Source organism: Nyctereutes procyonoides, unplaced genomic scaffold (genome assembly GCF_905146905.1).
Source record: "Nyctereutes procyonoides isolate TBG_1078 unplaced genomic scaffold, NYPRO_anot_genome, whole genome shotgun sequence".
In the NCBI taxonomy this organism is placed as follows: domain Eukaryota; kingdom Metazoa; phylum Chordata; class Mammalia; order Carnivora; family Canidae; genus Nyctereutes; species Nyctereutes procyonoides.
The window spans coordinates 6,636,502-6,656,581 of record NW_026575135.1 but is presented as its reverse complement, the minus strand read 5'-3'; the positions used below and the strand labels follow the sequence as shown (position 1 = coordinate 6,656,581).

General features: G+C 48.3%; 1 protein-coding gene across 2 annotated transcripts; it reads left to right on the top strand.

Moving 5' to 3' along the window:
* Positions 1–18: 18 nt before the first annotated feature.
* On the top strand, positions 19–19,152 carry BSPRY (B-box and SPRY domain containing). 2 transcript variants are annotated; one of them, XR_008661396.1, is made up of 7 exons: positions 19–207; positions 3,846–3,944; positions 10,951–11,181; positions 12,317–12,342; positions 16,058–16,182; positions 17,375–18,637; positions 18,875–19,152. XR_008661396.1 is itself a non-coding variant. In XM_055301698.1 (6 exons), the coding sequence occupies exons 1-6, from the start codon at positions 37–39 to the stop codon at positions 17,899–17,901; spliced, it is 1,179 nt and encodes a 392-aa protein (XP_055157673.1). In that variant the 5' UTR covers positions 19–36; the 3' UTR covers positions 17,902–18,700. The 2 variants fall into 2 exon arrangements, 1 of the variants encoding a protein (XP_055157673.1); XM_055301698.1 differs by lacking the exon at positions 18,875–19,152 and having other exon boundaries at positions 17,375–18,700.
* Positions 19,153–20,080: the final 928 nt, after the last annotated feature.

The following is a 20,080-nucleotide window of genomic DNA, read 5'->3' as shown; positions in this document are numbered from 1 at the left end:
GCGGCAGGTGGAGCGCGCGGCGCCGGGCGCTCGGCCATGTCTGCGGGGAGCGCGGGGCCGGGGCCGCTGTGCCCGGAGCACGGCCAGGCCCTGGGCTGGTTCTGCTGCTCCGAGCGACGGCCCGTGTGCGCCGGCTGCGCGGGGCTGGGCGGCCGCTGCCGGGGCCACCGCATCCGCCGGGCGGAGGAGCGCGCGGAAGAGCTGCGGGTGAGCGGGCGGGGTCGCCGGAAGGCGGGGGCCCGAGGGGGGGCGACGGGGGGAGCCGTGGGGGGACCCCGGGGGCCGCGCCGAGAGCGAGGCGGCGGGCCCGGGCGGCCGGGGCGGGAGCGCAGGCTCGGCGGTGGCCGCGGCTCGGAACGAGGCGGTTAAGGGTGTGGCCTGTGGTGGAGTCGCGGAGACGTGAGTTCGAATCCCGCCTCCTCCCCCCCTCCCTGGGAGTCCCCTGAGTCTAAGCCTCAGCGTGTGGGGTGAGGGAAATAACAGCGCGAGTTTACTGGGGTCGTTGTGCCAGAGCCCTAAGCTAATGGGCGGAATCCTCCTTAGTCCCGCACACCGGGCGGGTCGGGCTGCCCGTGCCCCCTCCGCTGCCTGTCGGGGGTGAGAGCCGGGCCGGCCTTGCGTGTGCCCCGCGTCCCGCCCTGGTGGAAGCTGACCTGAGCCCCAAGCGGGCCTCCTCCCTCCTCGGCCCTGGGCTCGAGGCCCCTCCCCTCGTCCACCCTTCAGGCTTCCTGGTGAGCTCATTTCTTTTCCCTTTCTGCGTTGGCCTAGACTGGACCCCAAGCGGGTTCCACCTGGGTAAACGGCGGGGGCGGGGCGGATCTCGGGAGGTTCCTGCTGGACTCTTCACCTAGAGCATCACCCCACCTCCACTCCAGGTTAGCTCCAAGCTGCTCACCTTCTTCACTGCTCACCCCAGGTCTGCTGAGACTGGGGAGTCAGAGTCACCCTAGGTCTCCCTCCTTCCACCCTAGTGGCCCCTGGGGGTTTCCTTGCAATTTAATTAAGCCCCAAAGCTTGGGGAAACCCAGGTGCTCTGCCCACCTGTGAGGCCCGAGGGCTCGGCCTGGGGACTCAGACCGAGGGGTAGTAAACGCACCTGACTGGCCTGGAGGGGTTCACTTACTCAGTGACACCTGAAAACTCCTGGTTGGCTCTCCCTGTCACCACTATCCGTCATCAATAGTGAGGATGAAAATACACTTGGATAATGTGGTGTAATAAACTTGCATAATGGGTGGAAGCTTTGCCAGCACCAAAGCACTCCAGTATCTATCGTCTCATTCCATCCAGACTTCTGAAGTTACATCCTACATACGTTTTGAGCAAACTAAGGCCTGAACCGGGCAGTAACTCCTCCAGGGTTTCTAATATTCAGGAGCTGGACCAAGGGAGTCATTGATTTGGTCAGAGAAAACTACCTTTTTGCTTCAGTGGAGGGAGGAAGTGGTGCTAATGGGCGTGAGAATTCAATAAAAACCTTAAAAAAAAATTGCCATCAGAGCAGAATCTTAGTGGAGGGGGTGAAGGCTGGGGCAGGGTGGCAGGCCTGGGGCTTGATTTGGAACACAGTCTGCCCAGGGTGCCTTCTCTGGCCCCTCCTGAGGCCCTAAGCACATTCATCTCCTTTGCCTGCAGGGAAGGGTTTCTTGCCTTCTCTCCCCCCAATTTTGAGTATATTATGGCATTTACACACTCCTTCTGCTCTCTGTCCAGCCAGCACAGAGATTTTGCCCCAGGGCAAGATGGTTACTTAACTGGGCACCAACAACACCCATTCAACCAAGTCCTTCATACCTTCTGGGTTCTCGTCCTGTAGCTTTGCGGAAGCTAGCTTAGTTTCCTTGGTCCTATGGTGTGTGAAGATCACAGCTTCCTCCCAGCCAGCTCAATTCTTTCACTTAGCATTTGGACCAGCGAAGTGCCAGACTAATTCCTGACTGTGGGGTGGGAAGGATTTGCAAGGGTTGCCTAGAAGAGGAGCCGAGTTGCCTTTTGGCATCTGCTGCAAAGCTCAGAGAGGAAGGAGTGGAGGAGCACTGGTTGGGAAGGAGTCCAAGTCCCTGGAGAAATGGAGTGGAAAAGCAGGGGCCTGACAAGTCACTCCTCTGTGGGCTTCAGCTTCATTTCTAAAACTCTCCCCTGCTCTCCTGTGGGATGCTCACAGCTTTGGCAGATGTGAACAACTGAATCTCTTGTAATCAAGGAAGTAGATGTTCCTTCATTCAACAAATATTTATTCAGGACCTCTATGTGTAGGAGGAACTTTCTTCTAGGTAGTGGCCCATAGCGAACAAGCCAAAGTCATGGTGCCTGTGTTCCAGTGGTGGGGGAATGATACAAAAAAGTAAACGAACCCATAGTATGCAGGCAGAGAGTGATAAATGCAAGGGAGTAAAATGAGCAGAGTAGGCAATGGAGTGTGCAGTGGTCAGGAAGGGCTGAAGTGCTTCAGGAAGCACTTCTGAAGAGGTGACCCTGAATAGAGTAGGGGAGGGAACTTGTATATATGTAGATTTACATATATATATCTGAGAAGACTGCTGGACCCAGAAGAAGCAACAGGTGCAAAGATGCTATTGTCAGGACGAGTTGGTGTGTTTACGGAACAGAAGGAGGCCATTGTGGAGAGTGCTAGGAGGTGACATTGGAGCAACAGAGTCCCATCAGACAGGAAAGCCACTGGACAGTTTTGAGCCAGGCCATGACCTGACCTAATTTCCTTACACAAGGTGGCAGTGGCTAGCTGTGGGGGCTGAGCCCAGTTAGGAGGCTCTAGCTGGGCTCCTATGAGACAGATAGTGACCATCTGAGTAGAATAGCAAGAGTGGAGGTGACCAGAAGTGGTCAGAGGGGAGAGAGAGAGACTTTGGAGTCAGGGCTGATAGGACTCACTGAGAGATGATAGATATATGCCAGTTTGGAAAGTAACTCCTGGGGTTTTTGTTGGGGTAAGGAGGTTGATGATTGCTGGTGCTGTTTAATGAGTGGGGATAACTTCGGGAAAGGCAATTTGAGAAGCCGTGTTCTTCTGCTCAGGTGTGGAGAGCCAGGGAGCTGGGTCGGAAGGAATGCTGAGAGCTTACGCAGGAAAGTGATTACGATGATGGGCCTCGGATTTCAGGATAAGGAGGGAAATGAGGCCACAAAGTGGGTGATGGACACTGAAAGGTGTTAAGACTAATGTATTGGTGGCTTCAACTAGGCTAAAGAATGGCTGGACTGGAGGGGCGCCTGGGTGGCTCAGTCCGTTAAGCTTCCTACTCTTGGTTTCGCCTCAGGTCCTGATCTCAGGGTTGTGGGATTGAGCCCTGTGTTGGGCGTGCTCAGAGTGGAATCTGCTAGGAGTCTCCCTCCCTCTCCCATTCATGCTTTCTCTCTCAAATATTTTTTTAAAAAAAGAGACTTGTTGGGACCCCTGGGTGGCTCAGCAGTTGAGCATCTGCCTTTGGCTCAGGGCGTGATCCCGGGGTCTGGGATCCCTGCAGGGAGCCTGCTTAACCCTCTGCCTATGTCTCTGCCTCTGTCTCTCTCTCTCTCTCTCTCTCTCTCTCTGTATTTCTCATGAGTAAATAAATAAAATCTTTTTAAAAATTAAAAAAAAGACTTGTTGGACTGGAAAATCTAGAGTAAGTAATCTGGAAGGATGGAAGTGGTGGGCATGGTGTGGAAGCCTTGAAATGAAGATTTTGGAGGTGGTATGGTTTTCAGTAATAACAAGGTCTCAGATGTGACTGTGGGTGCAAGTGGCTGAGGTAGATGCAAGGGAATGGGGGAAAATCATTGGGGATTAGAGTGAATGGATCCACATGGATCAAGATGCCATGGATGTCATTTGTATTTTGCAGAACAAGATTGTGGACCAGTGTGAGAGGCTGCAGTTACAGAGTGCCAGCATCACCAAGTATGTGGCTGAGGTCCTGCCAGGGAAGAACCAGAGAGCAGTGGTAGGTGGTTCTCCTTCCCCTCTGCTCTGGACCCCTCCTAGGATAAGACTCCAGCCTTAGCATGGGCCCGTCTAGGATCCCTTCCCAACCTCACAGACTCACTGTGCCACTAGCGAAGCTGGATGCCCAAGGAAGGTTTCCTATCTCTCCGAGCCATGCATTTACCATCTGGGCAGAGAGGACTCTTCCCAGTATCACACTGGGGCAAATACTGGGAAAATGACTTTCTTGGAGAACAGGATCAGGAAGGGTAGCATTCTTCCGCCATCTAAGTATTTTGTGGTCAGCCCCCACGTTCTAAAGTAACCTATGGACTTCTACATGGAGTGTCCTTTATGACCATCTTATGCAGTAGGTGGCGGTAACATACCTGTTTACAGACAGGAAATGGGTCACCTAGAGGTTAATTGACCTGCCCACAGTCCACAGCCTCCTGCCAGAGGCAGTTCCAGGATCTTCTGACTCCCAGGCCAGTGCTCCTACTGCTACTCCCAACTGCTGAGCCTTTATTCACTTGCCCCCGTCACCTTTAAGTATGCCCCTCATGGGTAAGGGCTTTGAATTTCTTTCAGTACATCCCCTCCTTCCTTCTTCAACATGTACAGTGGAGCAGGCTTGGCATGGTCTTAGTCAAGGTTCTTTTCTTTTCTTTTCTTTTCTTTTCTTTTCTTTTCTTTTCTTTCTTTTCTTTCTTTCTTTTCTTTTTTAATTCATGAGAGACAGAGAGAAAGAGACACAGGCAGAGGGAGAAGTAGACTCCTCGCAGGGAGCCCGATGCGGGACTCAATCCCAGGACCCCAGGATCACGCCCCGAGCCAAAGGCAGACACTCAACCACTGAGCCACTGAGGTGCCCCAGTCAAGATTCTTTTGATTGTGTAAAAGGAAACCCAGTTGAACTAGTTTGAGCAAAACAGGGCATTTCCTGGCAGGATACAGAAGCCTCTCAGAACCTAAAAGGGATGAGAACCAGGAAGGAAGAAGCTGCTAGGAGGCCAGGCAGCTATTCTGTGTTCAGTTCTGCTTCTCTTAGCATGATGGTTCTTCTCTCTCTCACCCATTTTCTTCATCCTTTTTATTTTCTTGTCTTGACCGCACTGGCCAGGACCTCAGTACAATGTTGAATAGAAGCTCGCGTAGCAGATACTGACTTCAAGGGGTATACTCACAGCATTTAACCATTTCTGTATGTATTTAACAAATCTATGGAGCACCCACCACCTGCCCAAGTACCATTGTTTTATATACTAGAGATTCCACAGTAAACAAAACATATGAAAATTCCTGTTTTCTTGAAACTTATGTGGTGTAAGGGGGTAGGACAATCACAATTAAATACATGCTATGTCAAAAGGTGAGAAGTGCTATGGAGATGTTTAACACAGAAAGGAGGACCTTCTTTGTTGAGAACGGGGGTTGCAATTGCATATACTCTGATCAGAAATGACCTAATTAAGTATTGATATTTGCACAACATTTACAGAAGGTGAGGGAATCTGGGGGAAGAGTTCTAGGAAGAGGGAATGGCAAGTGCAAAGGCCCTAAGGTGGAAGCATACCTGACCGTTGGAGGAGCAGCAAGGAGGCCTATGAGGCTGAAGCAGAGTAAACAGGTGAGAAAGCAATAAGAAGTGAAGTCAGAGAGGCAGGGCGTCGGGGAAGCTAGATAGCATCATCACTGGATGCATGGGGACTTTGCCTTTTGTTTGGGTGAGGTGGGAAGTCTCTAGAAATTTATGAGCAGAGTAAGATGATATGACCTAAGATTAAAAAGAACACTGGTTACTGTTTGAGAAGTGACCATAGGCCACAAAGGCAAAAGCAGGGAGACCAATTAGGAAGCTGGCATAATAATCCAGGTGAAAGACAAGAGTGATTTGGACATGAGTGATGCTGAAAAGTGTCTGGATTCTATGTCTATTATGAAGGGAGAGACAGTAGGATATGCTGATGGACTGGATGTAGGCAAGAGAGAAAGGTAGGAGTGGGGAGGAATAACTCTTCACCATTCTTCTTTCTTAAATATTTTGATTTGAGAGCTGGAAGGATGAGGCAGCCATTTACCAAGGTGGGGAAGGACCACATGTGGAGTGATGGTTGGCAGGGAGGGAGATTAGGAATTCAGTTGTGGACATGTTAAATTTGAGATGCATGAAAGACATCCAAGGGAAGATATTGAGTAGGTAACTGAATGTGTGTAAGTTGGGAGAAGACCAGGCTAGAGACATAAATTTCACGAGACTATAAATGAGTGGTATAAATTGGAAGCCACAGGAAGAGATGAAATCACTAAGTGAATAAGTAAAGATTAGGAAAATGCAGGGATCCAAGGACCAAGCTCTAGGGCACCTCAACAGTTAACTGTTAAGAAGATAGAAGAGAGAGTGGTACCTGGCTGGCTCAGTTGGAGGAGCATGTGACTCTTGATCTCAGGGTCATGAGTTGGAACCCCAGGGTTTAGCGATTACATAAATAAAATTAGGGAGAAGAAGAAGATGGGGGAAGAGTAGGAAGAGAAGGAAGAGGAAAATGAAGATAGAATCAGGAAAGTCAACCAAGAAGGAGCAATGAATGAGATAGGAGTCAAACTAAGAGTGTTGTGTCCACACAATAGGTTTCCAGGAGGTGGGATGTCACGTGTTGGAGAGAGGTCAAGTAAGGTCAGAAACGAGAGTGGGCCATTGGATTTAGTAACAGGTTCATCACTGGAGTTCGTGACAAGAGGTGTTTTGTAGAGTGGTGGAGTAGAAGCCTGATGAGAGCGGGTTTCAGAGAGAACAGAACTGTAATTTGGGCACAGACAACACTTGAGGAGCTTTGCTGTAAGAAGGGGGCTGAGAAATGGGATGATAGTGGAGGGGGATATGGGATCAAGATGGTATTTTATTTTGAAGATGGGAGAAATTACTCTGCTGATAGGAATTGTCTGGTAGAGAGGGAGAAATTAATGGTGCAGGAGAAAGGGGGAGAGACAGGTCCAGCAGCGGGGGATGGGATCTAGTAAACAAATGGAGACTTAGCCATAGGTAAGAGCATGAGTGTTCACAGGAACGGGGAAGGCGGAGTATATGGGCACAGGTGCAGGTAGATGGGTAGGTGGTGGCACAGCTTACGTAAATTCTCTGCTGACTGCTTCCATTTTCCTTTGTTAATCATGTTTACTCTAAGAACATTAATCATGTTTACTCTAAGAACATTAATCATGTTCTTAATGCTGCCATTTGTCGGTTTATACATCTGCTTTGTCCCCCATCAACCTGTTAACATGGTAATACATTAATAAGAGTTTCTAATGCTAAACCATCCTGAATTCCTAGGGAAAACCAACTAAACTTGATCGTAGGTATTTTTTTTCAACTTTAAATGTTGAGGTAGTTGTAGATTCACATACTGTTGTAAGAATTAATCATATGGCCATATCCCCTATGCCCTTCATCCAGTTCCCCCCAATGGTAACATGTTGCCTAACTGTAGTACAATGTCATGACCAGGACACTGGCATCGATACAACCCAGCTTATTCATATTTCACTGATTTTACACTCATTTGTGTGTGTGTATTTAGTTCTGTGTAGTTTTATCTTGTGTATAGATTCATGTGACTTCTCCCACAAGCAAGGTACAGAACAGTTCTATCGTAAGGATCCCTGTGCTACCTACCCTTTTATCACCCAGCCCTTCCTCTCCTTCCCTTTGTATCATCGTTATACAAAATTTCTGAGTTTGGATTTATACATTTTTGTATTTTGTGGGTTTTTTTAAGCGTTTTTATGTCTATACTCAGGCATGAGATTAGCCTATGAGTTTCATTTCTTGCATAGTCCTCATCAGATTTTGGTATTGAGGTCATATAAACCCTATTCAATGAATTGGGAACTCTCTATTTTCACTGGAGGAATTTGTATTAAGACTGGAATTATTTGTGCCTTAAATATATGCTAACACCTGCTATAAAACTGTGGGCCTGCTGTTACTTTTTTAGGTAGTTTTTTATTTTAAGATTTTATTTATTTATGCATGAGAGAGAGAGAGAGAGAGAGAGAGAGGCAGAGACATAGTCAGAGGGAGAGCAGGCTCCATGCACGGAGCCAGAGGTGGGACTCAATCCCTGTACCCAGGATCACGCCCTGAGTCAAGGGCAGGTGCTCAACTGCTGAGCCACCCAGGTGACCCAGTAGTTCTTAATCTTGATTAAAGTTGCCACTAGTTTGTCTGTTTTATTAGTATTTTCAAAAACCAGCTTGTAGTATTTTGATCCTATCATTTTTTTAAGTTTATTTTTTTGTAGTGATCTTTATACCCAGCATAGGGCTCGAACTGAACACTGAGATCAAGAGTCACATGGTCTTCTGACTGAGCCAGCCAGGTGCCCCTCTTTTGTATCTTTAAAAAAGAAAAATAATCTCATTTTTTATTTCTTCTTAGCTTTATAATTTTTTCCTTCTAATTTTTTATATATTCTGTTGTTATTTAATTCCCTTAGCTGAGCACAGTCTATTAATTTTAGCCTATCTTCTTTCTTGAGGTCAACATTTAAGTCATATATTTCCTTCTAGGTATTGCTTAGAGGTAGCTCTCACAAATCTGACGGCAGACATTTCATTCTGAATGAAATGTCCATTATGATTTGTTCTTTTACTATGTGTTATTAGAAATCGGTTTTTAAATCTCTGAATGTATGGTTTTACTTTTAAAATTATCATCGTTATTTTTTTCCACTAATTTCTTTCTTTTTTTTTTTTAAGATTTATTTATTTATTTATTCAGAGAGAGCAAGAGAGAGGCAGAGACACAGGCAGAGGGAGAAGCAGGCTCCATGCAGGAAGCCCGACGTGGGACTTGATCCCGGGTCTCCAGGATCACACCCCGGGCTGCAGGCGGCGCTAAACCACTGCACCACCGGGGCTGCCCTTTCCACTAATTTCTAACTTAACTTCATTGTAGTCAGCCTATCAGTTGTTAAAAATTTGTTGAGACTTGCTCTATACCCTAAAACATGGTCACTTTGGTAAATGTTTCACATTCAAATCTTCTCTATAGTTACTATTTTTTTATCTGCCAGATTTACTGACTGCTGGCAAGGGGCATTTATAGTTTTATATCATGCTGAGGATTTGTCTATTTTTCTGTATAATTCTGTCTTTATTGGGCTCTTAGGTTTAGAAGAGTAGAACATTCTAAAATAAACCACAAACCACTTTCAGGGCAATAGAGTCTCAGCTCTCGATCACACTGGTTTTTAGTTTCTTTTCTACTTTTGGACCCCAGGGGATTTCCTTTACTTAGCTGCCAGAGCAGCTTCACTTTTAAAAGGATGCTTTGGGCTATTTTTCCAGCACTTCTGTGTTTTGTCTTAGGACAGCATTTAGTTTTTTCTGGCATATCTTTGGGAAGGGAAATTTTTTTTCTCTCTATTTTCTGGGAATGAGTCAAGAAATGTGTTGAAATTGATTACAGTCTTCTAGCAAGAGACTGACTTTGTGATGCATCTTGAGCCAGGGTCTGTTCTTGGTCCTGATGGCATACACAGTACACACGTGGCTCCCCCTGTGGGCAAGGCAGCAAGGGGCGATAGAACAATAGCTAATGCTGCTGAACACTTAACGTGCTAGGCTTTGTTCTGTTTACTTTGTATGTATTAACTCATTTAATCTTCCACAATAACCTCACGAGATAGGTACTTTATTATCCTCATTTAACAGATTAGAAAACTGGGGCACCGGGGTGGCTCAGTCAGTTAAGCATCTGCCTTCAGCTCAGGTCATGATCCCAAAGTCCTGGGATTGAACCCCACGTCAGGCTCCTTGCTCAGCAGGGAGTCTGCTCTCCCTCTCGCTCTGCCTGCCGCTCTCCCTGCTTGTGCTCTCTCTCTCTCTTATAAATAAATAAATCTAAAAACAAAACAAAACAAAAACAGATTAGAACACTGAGGCATAGGGAAGATCAGTAATGTGCTCAACATCCTGCAGATAGTAAGTGGAAAGCCTCATTCCCTAACTAGTGTGTTATGTTGGCTCAGGGAAAACTGAAGATGGAGCCAGAACTCCTAGGTTCACTTAGGCCATTCACTCTCTTCCTCTGCACTGGGCAAATTGTGGGTCTCAGTTGTTGCTGTGAAGCGGGAGTCATTATCCCCATGCACGGTGCAGAACAGGTCTACACAGCAGGACATAGAGAAAACTGCTGGCTATCCATGACTTTCTGGCATGAAGGAGACTGTTCTACTTCTTCTCACTTGTCTGGCAAGAGTGCAGGTATTTCATGCAACCTTTGGGGATGATTGATTGTCCGGTGGCATTGGTGGAAAGGGAATAGTATTGAACTGAGAGTCAAGAGAACTGGGTTCTAGTCCCAGCTCTGTCACTGACTTGGCCTGTGAGTGCTACCAAGAGATTTCGGACTTAGTCAGAAGAGACTTTTCCCTCAGTCATTCAGCAAATATTTGAGTACCTACTGTGTGTCAGACCCTTGCTAATTACTAGGAGATCCATATTAGCTTCGTTAGAGAATTGATTTCATTCCTCCTGGCATGAATAAGAATCCTACCACGGAAGCCATTGGAATGGACAGATTTAGGGAAAAATGAGATTTTTTTCACTCAGACATAGTCAAAATATCAACGGGGCTACTACTGTTGGTGTCGATCCTGTTGATGGGGATGCCCTCGTGGGCTCTTTTGCTCTACAATTCTATAGTTCTCTGACCTCGGTCCCTTGGCCTTGGAATTCTCCACTGTGAAATGATTGATTCTAGTTGATCTCTAGACCATGCCCCACTCTTCCATTCTGTGATCCTACCTCTATGGGATATGACCTAGATGTCTGGATCTCATATTTCTTTACCCTAAACCATATTTGGGAACTCTAAGGGCAAGCACTGTTTCTTCCATTACTGTGCCCATCGCAGTCATTACCAATCAATCCCAGCACTCTTTCCCACGGAGACTGAATCCTCTTAATCTTGACTGGGGCTTTGCTAGAACCCGATTCCTTGTGTTATCCCTCATCAGAGCACAGCCAGCGCAGCACGGGAACTGGTCATCCAGAGGCTAGGTGTGGTGAGGAGTCTGTGTGAGAGTGAGGAGCAGCGTTTGCTGGAACAGGTGCATGGCGAAGAGGAGCGGGCCCACCAGAGTATCCTGACACAGCGAGTACACTGGACTGAAGCGCTGCAGAAGCTTGACACCATTCGGACCAGCCTGGTGGACATGCTCACCCATCTGGATGACCTCCAGCTGATTGTAAGTCGGGCAGGGTTGAGGACACACCCAGTGGACCCAGATATGCCCAAAATCTAAAACACCGAGAATGATTATTGGTAAGAGTTGGGTGGATATGGATAATCTAGAGCAGGAATGAAGCAAGGAAATAAAATCATATGGAATTTTTTTTATCAGAATACTGATAAGTATTCTTTTAATAGTGAGCAAATATTTACTGAGTGTCTACTATGTGCTGTTGTGCCATGGGGTGGAGTTACAGGGCATAGCTGTTAATATCTTATGAAGGAGATGAATACATAATCTAATAATGGAAGGTTACATCCTCTGGTCGAGGACATCACTGGGAGCTAGAGACCCCACAATCCAGGCTTGTAGGTGGCAGTGGTCAGGGTGGGCGTCCTGGATGAAGTAACTTCGAAGCTGGTGCCTGAAAGATAAAGAGGAACAGCTCATTAAACGAAGTGGAGAGGCAGAGAGAGGGTGCAGAAGCGTGCAGAGGGAGGACACTGACCAGGGGTCCTTATTCTTACCACCCAGAAACCACCATGGGTAATATTTTGGTACATATCCCTGCAGAGTACTTTATATAGAGCTGCAGATCCGTGCAGTTTAACAGGACAGTCTGATGTTGGAGTAAATATGCCAAGCAGAGAAATCAGAATGTGGAACAATCCAGCTGTTCCCCTGTAGTTCAAGTAGGGCAGTTCCCTTCGCTGCCCTAAATTGTGCATTCATTTAGTCACAGTTTCCACGGACAGAGCACATTGTGTCCCAAACACTGGGATGGTCACAAGAGAAGATTCAGGAAGAGTCCCAGCCATCCAGGAGCTGGCAGCCTTGGGGTGGGGGCAGTGAAGTGTTGGTAGATGTGTACTTGTCCTAAAGTGCAGTTTAAGGAAACAGAGGATGCCCCAGGGCACAGGAGACAGTGATTCATGCCAAATGCGTGGTGGGGATTGTGTGTGAAGAAGAACCCAGATAGTAGCTTCGTTTTGGAAATTTTTTTTTTCATTTTGGATCTTAAAGCAGGAATAGGATGCTTTATTTTAGAGTCTGTCCACGTAGCACCCTCCATACCAGTTGAAAATATACAAGTCTTGACCACCTGCTGAGTTCCTGGTACCAAGCCTGACTCTGTTTTCTTTTCTCACAGCAGAAGGAGCAGGAGATTTTTGAAAGGTGAGTATGGCCCCATCATTTCCCTGGGCAGTCATGGAAACCATTGCCCGCCGGCCTGTAACTAGTCCGTTGCCTTGAGGCCTTGCTGCTCCCGGGAGGAAGCCCAAGGCATGCGGCTGAGTGGCTACCCTGGAGCCATGCTCCCTGGACCGGGGTCTTCTCGCACCAGACTTGGAGAACTGCTTTAGATGGTGGGGAAGGGGAGTGAAATCAACACTTAGCAACTATAGGCTGGCCAAGGGCTTTCTAGAATGTTATCCTGTTGGAGTGTTTTATATCCCCCATCTAAGGATGAAACTACTGAGGCTCAGGGGCACCTGGGTGGCTCAGCTGGTTAAGCATCTGCCTCCCTCTCAGGTCATGATTTTAGGGTCGTGGGATCGAGCCCTGCATCAGGGCTCTCCCGCTCCCCCTGCCTGTGCTCTCTCTCATTCTGTCAAATAAATAAACAAAATCTATGAAAGAAAGAAAATACTGAGGCTCGAAGAGGGGTGGGGACTTGCCTATGCCCAGAGTTGGGGCATGGACCCACACCCGACACCTGTCCCACCACTGTCTCCTCTGCCTCAGTTCCCCCTTTCTCGGATGAAAGAATCTTGGAAACTTAAGTCTAGTTACCACTCAAAATTTGCATTTTAATGAAGCAATAAGAAAAGCATTTAACCAGGCTCTCCCTGGGTCCTGAAGGGCTGAGAGCCAAGAGTCCTAGGAAGTGGCCAAGAGGATGTGATTTGCCAGGCAAAGAAATTAAATTCTTACATCTTCTTTGAGAGACTTCAGAGCTGTACCTAAGGAGCACAACCCATTCTTCTTACTTATTTTTTATATTTAAATTTCAACAGTAATACATGTGTATGAGAGAAAAAAAAATGCCACCTATATAAAACCATTTAAAATTTAGAATGTCTTGGGGTGCCTGGCTGGCTCATTTAGTAGAGCATGTGTAACTTGATATCAGGATTGTGAATTTGAGACCCACATTGGGCATAGAGATTACTTTTTTTTTTTTTTTTTTTTTTTTTAGTTTTTCCATCACACCTTCCTAACACTATTCTTGGAGGTGATCAGTTTTAACAGTCAGATGTGTATTCTGTGGACTTTCCTCTGTAAAGTCCTAGGAGAGTACATCTGGGCTTGTCTACCTCTAAAGATACGTATTTTTTTTTTTTTTAACACAGTTGGGATTGTTTTAAAACTTGCTGTTCTATAACTTATCAAGGTCTCGGGCAGCCCCGGTGGCGCAGCGGTTTGGTGCCGCCTTGCAGCCTGGGTGTGATCCTGGAGACCGGGGATCGAGTCCCACATCGGGCTTCCTGCATGGAGCCTGCTTCTCCCTCTGCCTGTGTCTCTGCCTCTCTCTCTCTGTGTCTATGAATAAATAAAAATCTTAAAAAAAAAAACTTATCAAGGTCTCTTGGAATCTCTCCCTGTCAGTATGTATAGATTTACCTCACTCTCCGGCAAGTCTGTAAAGGCTCCCCCAGTATGGATGCCCCCAACTTTATTTTCCGGTCTCCTTTCCTCTTTCTCTTTTACCTTCTTCATCTTTCTCTAAAACCATCCTGTCTTCAATTTCAAGCTGCTCAGATTTTTGAAGGAAAAAAGTTGATCTTTAATTTTTTTTTCTTTGCAACATTTCAAATATAGGGAAAAGTTGTGAAATAGTATAAGGTGCTTTGCCTAAAAATCCTAACTGGTAGTAATTTGCCACATCTGCTCTTTCATGGTTTGTTTGTCTCTTCCTTTCTAACAAGTGAATATATGGCACTTATTTTTTACTGACCTCTTTGAGACCAAGTTGCAGAAAGTGAGACCTTGTATGTCTAAATGCTTCAGCATCTTTCTCTCAAGAACAAAGACCATCTCTTCCATAACTACAGTGTCACTATTAAGCTCTGGAAATTTAATGCTGGTATAATACTATTATCTAATATACAGTCTGTATTCAAATGTTGCTAATTGTGCCCCAAACATTCTTTTTTTTTTTTTAAGATTTTATTTATTTATTAATGAGAGACACAGAGAGAGGCAGAGAGATAAGCAGGCCCCATGCAGGATCCCGACGCGGGACTTGATCCCGGAACTCTGGGATCACGTCCCGAGCCGAAGGCAGACGTTGCTCAACCACTGAGCCACCCAGATGTCCCTGCCCCAAACATTCTTAACAGGGTTTGCTGTGTTTTGTGTTTCCTGATTCATCTGGTCTTTTAATCTGGAATTGTTCCTTAGCCTTTTAAAACAACCATAACAACAAAATACTTTTGAAGAGTATAGGCCAGTTTTATAGACTATCCCTCAGTTTGGATTTATCTGCTGTGCCCACATCCAGGGCGGGACTCAGCTCTGGCTGCCACGGCAACAGGTCCTGCTGCCCGGAGCGGACATTCTGATCCCAGCCAGGGCCGTGCTGTACCCCAGCCCCATTGCACTGCCACTCCTTTGGGATCACGAGTTTTCCCCTTGGAACCATGAGGCGCTGGACCAGCTGGCTGTCTAGACTCTAGTGTCTATGCCTGGCCTCCGATTTGCCTTGGGTTGGCTCAGCGCTGCTGACATGGGCTCCTCTTTCCTCCCCACCTGATGGCTGGGGCTCCTCCAGCCCCACCTTCGGTGCTTGGAGAAGATGCAACAGACCCTCTCTTGTCCTGATCACAAAGAGCCTTTGTTACCAGAGCCTGTTCTCAGCTTTTCTAGGGCTCTGTTCACCTTGCTCTTCCCAAGCCAGGATACTGACAGTCTTTCAAAGGAGCTTGCACCCATGAGCTGTGCCCCACTCTCTGCTCCTTCATTATGGGCAGAGCCAGGAGATTTGGGGAAGAGAATGTGCTCTCAGAACTGCTGCCTAGATCTCAAAGCCATCTTCAGGGTCAGAGGTGGTGGGAGAGCTCTTTCTCAGAAACTAGTTCAGAGGCCCACAAAGCTCCTTAGCGAACCCTTACTTTGCCTTACACCCTCTTGATTATTTTCATTTTAGGTCAAGGGCAAAGTTATGTTGAATAGTGCCTGGACTCTAGACTGGATTTGTTCTGTTTTTGCATGGAGGCAGCACTTGAAACCAGCTCCTCTTTTTTGCTGAGTGCTTTCTCTGAATTTCTCTTTTTTCCTGTCAAATGGGATAACAGCTATGTCCCAGGTTAGAGCAAAGATGACATGAGATTCTATACAGAAAACTGGGAGCCCCATAACCTACATTCTTAATAAATAGTAATTCTCCCCTCCTGGGCATGCTCTATTCCCATATTCCCTCCAGCCAAACCCAGTGCCCCTGTGGAGAGGTATCTATTGGGAGCAAAGCACTAGAACTAATTTATGGTTGGGGGTGATAACCGATAGTCCCTTCTTCTGGGATTCCCTCAAGGGTGTTGCATTTTAAGAGTAGGGGAGTGGCTGTACCTTCTGACCAAAGCAATAGGTTTTGCTGTAGTAAGTTTTGTTTGTTTTTAAAGATTTTATTTATTTATTCATGAGAGACACAGAGAGGCAGAGACACAGGCAGAGGAAGAAGTAGGCTCCATGCAGGGAGCCTGACGTGGGACTCGATCTCAGGACCCCGGGACCCTGGGACCCCACCCTGAGTGAAAGCCGGACGCTCAACCGCTGAGCCACCCAGGTGTCCCATCTTAGTGGGGTTTTGGTTGCATCTGATGTTTGACCCAGATCCATGTCCAGAACCTTCCTGAATTTCTGTTTTATTTTGTTTTTTTTTTTCCACAAGGACCGAGGAGGCAGAGGGCATTCTGGATCCTCAGGAGTCGGACAAGTTAAACTTTAATGAGAAGTGCATTCGGAGCCCACTACTTACCCAACTCTGGCTGACAGCAGTTCTTGGGTCCCTCTCAGGTTAGGAGCTGTTAGAGCCTAGCACCAGTTGGCACAACTGGGCTGTTGGCTGGCTGGCTGGGGTTTGCTGCTGGGGTCACACTGGGAACCAGAGCATCTGGCATGGTAGCTTAAGCAATGAGTGATGCTAGATGCGGGCTTGTCAATGAGGCCAAGGTTTTGGACAGGCCTGGGGTGGCTGGGTCAGATCCTTCTCATTTCCAGACCAACCTGCTCCGTTGGGTCTAAGAAAAATCTGGTTCCTGTAAGTCACATCTCTGTGAGTCACAGCTTAGTATTATCTCTTGGAAACCTAGTTTCTCTTTAAGAAGATATAATTGATGGCCAACTGGAGAGTATCTGGAGCGAGAATTGAGCTGCCTGGATTTGCCTCACTTAGTTAACATTGACTCAGGCGACTGTGGCCTGGCCTTGTGCTGCACGCTAAGGCCACAGAGGTGAATGGGACACGGTCTTCGCCCTGCAGGAATTCCCACTTAGTGCAGAAGTTCTCCAAGCCAGATCCTCCAAACTGGGTGGATCCCCCAAACTGTCTTCCTAGTTGTGACGCTTTTGCACAATTCACAGAGTTAGGTTAATGGATTGAAGTTTTCCTCAATTTTAACTCTCCTCCCTTGCGTGTTAGCCTTAAATTTTTAGTACAAGCTATAGCTTGTCTGCTCTAGATTCTATTATCGGAGAGTGCCAGCAGTCCTGTTTAGTTCCTTGTTGGAAAGGATGCGTCTGATGCTTCCTAGCTCCCAGGGACCATGCTCCTAGGACATATCTGATCTGGAGGCCACAGATAGGCCCAACTGGAGTACACTCTGATCAGTGCTGGATGCTGGATCTTCATTTTGCCCCACCACCAACTAGGTGCGTGACTTTGGGCAACTTGCTTGTCCTCTCTGGGCCTTATTTCTAGATGGGGGTCTTGGACTAATGATAACTATTGTTACCATGGCCACAATTTATCGAGCGTTTTAATGGTAGGCACTTGATATGTATCATCTCATTTGGTCCTCATGTTCGCCCTATAATAAGCCCTGTTAGTCCCCATTTTACAGATGAGGATACCGAGGCTCAGAGACAGTAAGTGGCTTGTCCGAGGTCACACTGCCAGTGAGTGGGGAGGAAGCCCTTTGCTGCTGGACAGGACCAGGTTAGGGCTGAGGGTGGGCCGTTGGGCAACTCTGAGAATTCCTTCTGGCAGGCATGGAGGACGTGCGTATCGACGAGAGGACTGTCAGCCCCTTGCTGCAGCTGTCAGATGATCGAAGGACCCTGACCTTCAACGCCAAGAAGTCCAAGGCCTGTGCCGATGTCCCCGAGCGCTTTGACCACTGGCCCAATGCCCTCGCTGCCACCTCTTTCCAGGCTGGGCTGCACACCTGGCTGGTGCACGTCCAGAACAGTTGTGCCTATAAAGTGGGCGTGGCCTTGGGCCAGCTGCCCCGCAAGGGCTCTGGCAGCGACTCCCGGCTGGGCCACAACACCTTCTCGTGGGTCTTCTCCCGCTATGACCAGGAGTTCTGTTTCTCGCACGACGGGCAGCACGAGCCGCTGGGGCTGCTGCGTTGCCCCTCGCAGCTGGGTGTGCTCCTGGACTTGCAGGCACAGGAGCTGCTCTTCTACGAGCCCGCCTCGGGCACGGTGCTCCACACCCACCACGCGCCCTTCCCGGGGCCCCTCTTCCCCGTCTTCGCCGTGGCCGACCAGACCATTTCCATCGTCCACTGACCTGGGGCCACAGGGAGCCCGGGGCTACCCCCCACGCCTCCAGGCCACGTTCCTCTCCAGCGTCTTTTCCCCCAAATGTTGCCTCTGCCCAGTGGGCAGCTTTTAGGAGGGGTGGGGACCCGCTTCGGGCCTGCGTCCCGGCTCGGCATCCGTGGGGAGCCTGCCGCTCCCTGGGCCTCAGCCTCCCAAACCCGCCACGCATCTGCCCCTCTGAGGGTGTCTTGTTTACCAGTCACAGCTGGCATCCAGCGCGGTGCCTGGTGCCTACTGATTGTGCAATAAATATTTCACAAGCACGTGGATGGATGGAAGGGTGCCCAGGTGTGTGTGGGAGGCTCTTCTCGAGAACCTTAAAGGGATTCAGGAGTCCTGCTAGGCCGCTGTTGGCCACAGGACTCTGGCCTGGGGGGCTCAGAAGACTGAGGGCATCCTGTCCGTAGGGAACTGGACTGCAACACCCCCATTGGCGGTTCTGCCTCGGGGTGGGTGGCTGGGCTCAGCTGTGCACCCCTCCGTGGGAACAGGGACAACCCCCCCCCCTGCAACTCGTGGCCCCCCTGGCATACTGTGGGGACCCGGAGGGAGGGCTTCAAGCCTGAGAGGACAGAGGCAGTAAGAGGGTCAGGTTTGGGGAACAGGTATGTTATTAAAGGTTTTCAAAGACTGAGAAGTTTCTTCCATGTTCTTTGTGGCTAATTGGGCAAATCTCCCCAAGTGCCAGCTCACGTCTGAAGAGGTGCCCTTAGAAGAAATGTGTGGGAGATATCAGAAAGGGACACAGAACATAAAGACTTCTAACTCTGGGAAATGAACTAGGGGTGGTGGAAGGGGAGGAGGGCGGGGGGTGGGGGTGAATGGGTGACGGGCACGGAGGGGGACACTTGACGGGATGAGCACTGGGTGTTATTCTGTATGTTGGTAAATTGAACACCAATAAAAATTAATTTATAAAAAAAAAAAAAAAAAAAAAGAGGTGCCCTTGCTAGGACGTAGAGGCCTTCCTCACCCCCCTCGGCATGCCGAGCTCAGCACACACACCCAAGAGAGCCCTGCCTGCTGGAACCAAGGGCAATCGCTTCCTGCTCCAGGTCCCATCAGAACAGTGGTCCTCCCATTTCTGTTATTTAGGAACACAGTTCAAAGGCGATCTTACCTATAACCTCAGGCCCCGGGCTCAAAGATGGTGGCCAAAGCCGTCCCCACTCATATGCTTATTTACTTGAAACACCGGGTTGGGGACGCCTGGGTGGCTCAGCGGTTGAGCGTCTGCCTTTGGCTCAGGGTGTGATCCTGGGGTCCGGGGATCGAGTCCTGCACCGGTCTCCCTGCAGGGAGCCTACTTCTCCCTCTGCCTGTGTCTCTGCCTCTTTCTGTGTGACTCTCGTGAATAAATAAAATCTATTTTTAAGAAAACGAAGAAAAAGAAACGCTGGGTTGATCAAATCCAGTCCACAGATTGAATGGCAGCCTTTTTGGTTGAGGTGACTTCTAGGGCCTTTTGCAGCTCTGAGACCACAGCTCACAGCCCACATCCTCACTGTCTGATACTCGGGAATTAATGTCATAATATCACCCGGCCTTGGCACCAAGCCCAAGGAAGACAGACCGGGGAGAGGCTTGGCCAAGGTGAGAAGAGCCTCCCTCGCCTCATATGGGCACCATCTCTGCCCAGAAACCTGAATCAAAGCCAACCTTTTCTACATGGCACCTGAAGCACCCCCTCCCCTCCCCATGCCATGCTCCCCAACTCCCACTCTTTAACTCCCATGGCAGCCCTCAGTCCATAGTTCATGGGCCTCTTGCCAGGAATGCATGTCTTATTGCTCTACCCACCTAAATGTCACCGCAATTCAGGGCCACTCCAGAGCCATCCGTGACTGTTGACACCAGAACCGAACACGCTTCTATGTGCTTTTTGCCGGAGGAATCCATCCCCTGTGCCTGGCAGTGGGCAAGGAATCAAAATGTCTGGTAAATACCAAGCAGGTGTGAGAAGACAGGAGTGGGAAGGAGGAGAGGCAGGGAGGGACGTGGATTTTTTTTTTTTTTTTAAGATTTATTTATTCAGGAGAAGACACACAGAGGCAGACACAGGCAGTGGGAGAAGTAGGCTCCATGCAGGGAGCCCGATGCGGAACTCGATCCCAGGACCCTGAGATCATGCCCTGAGCCGAAGTCA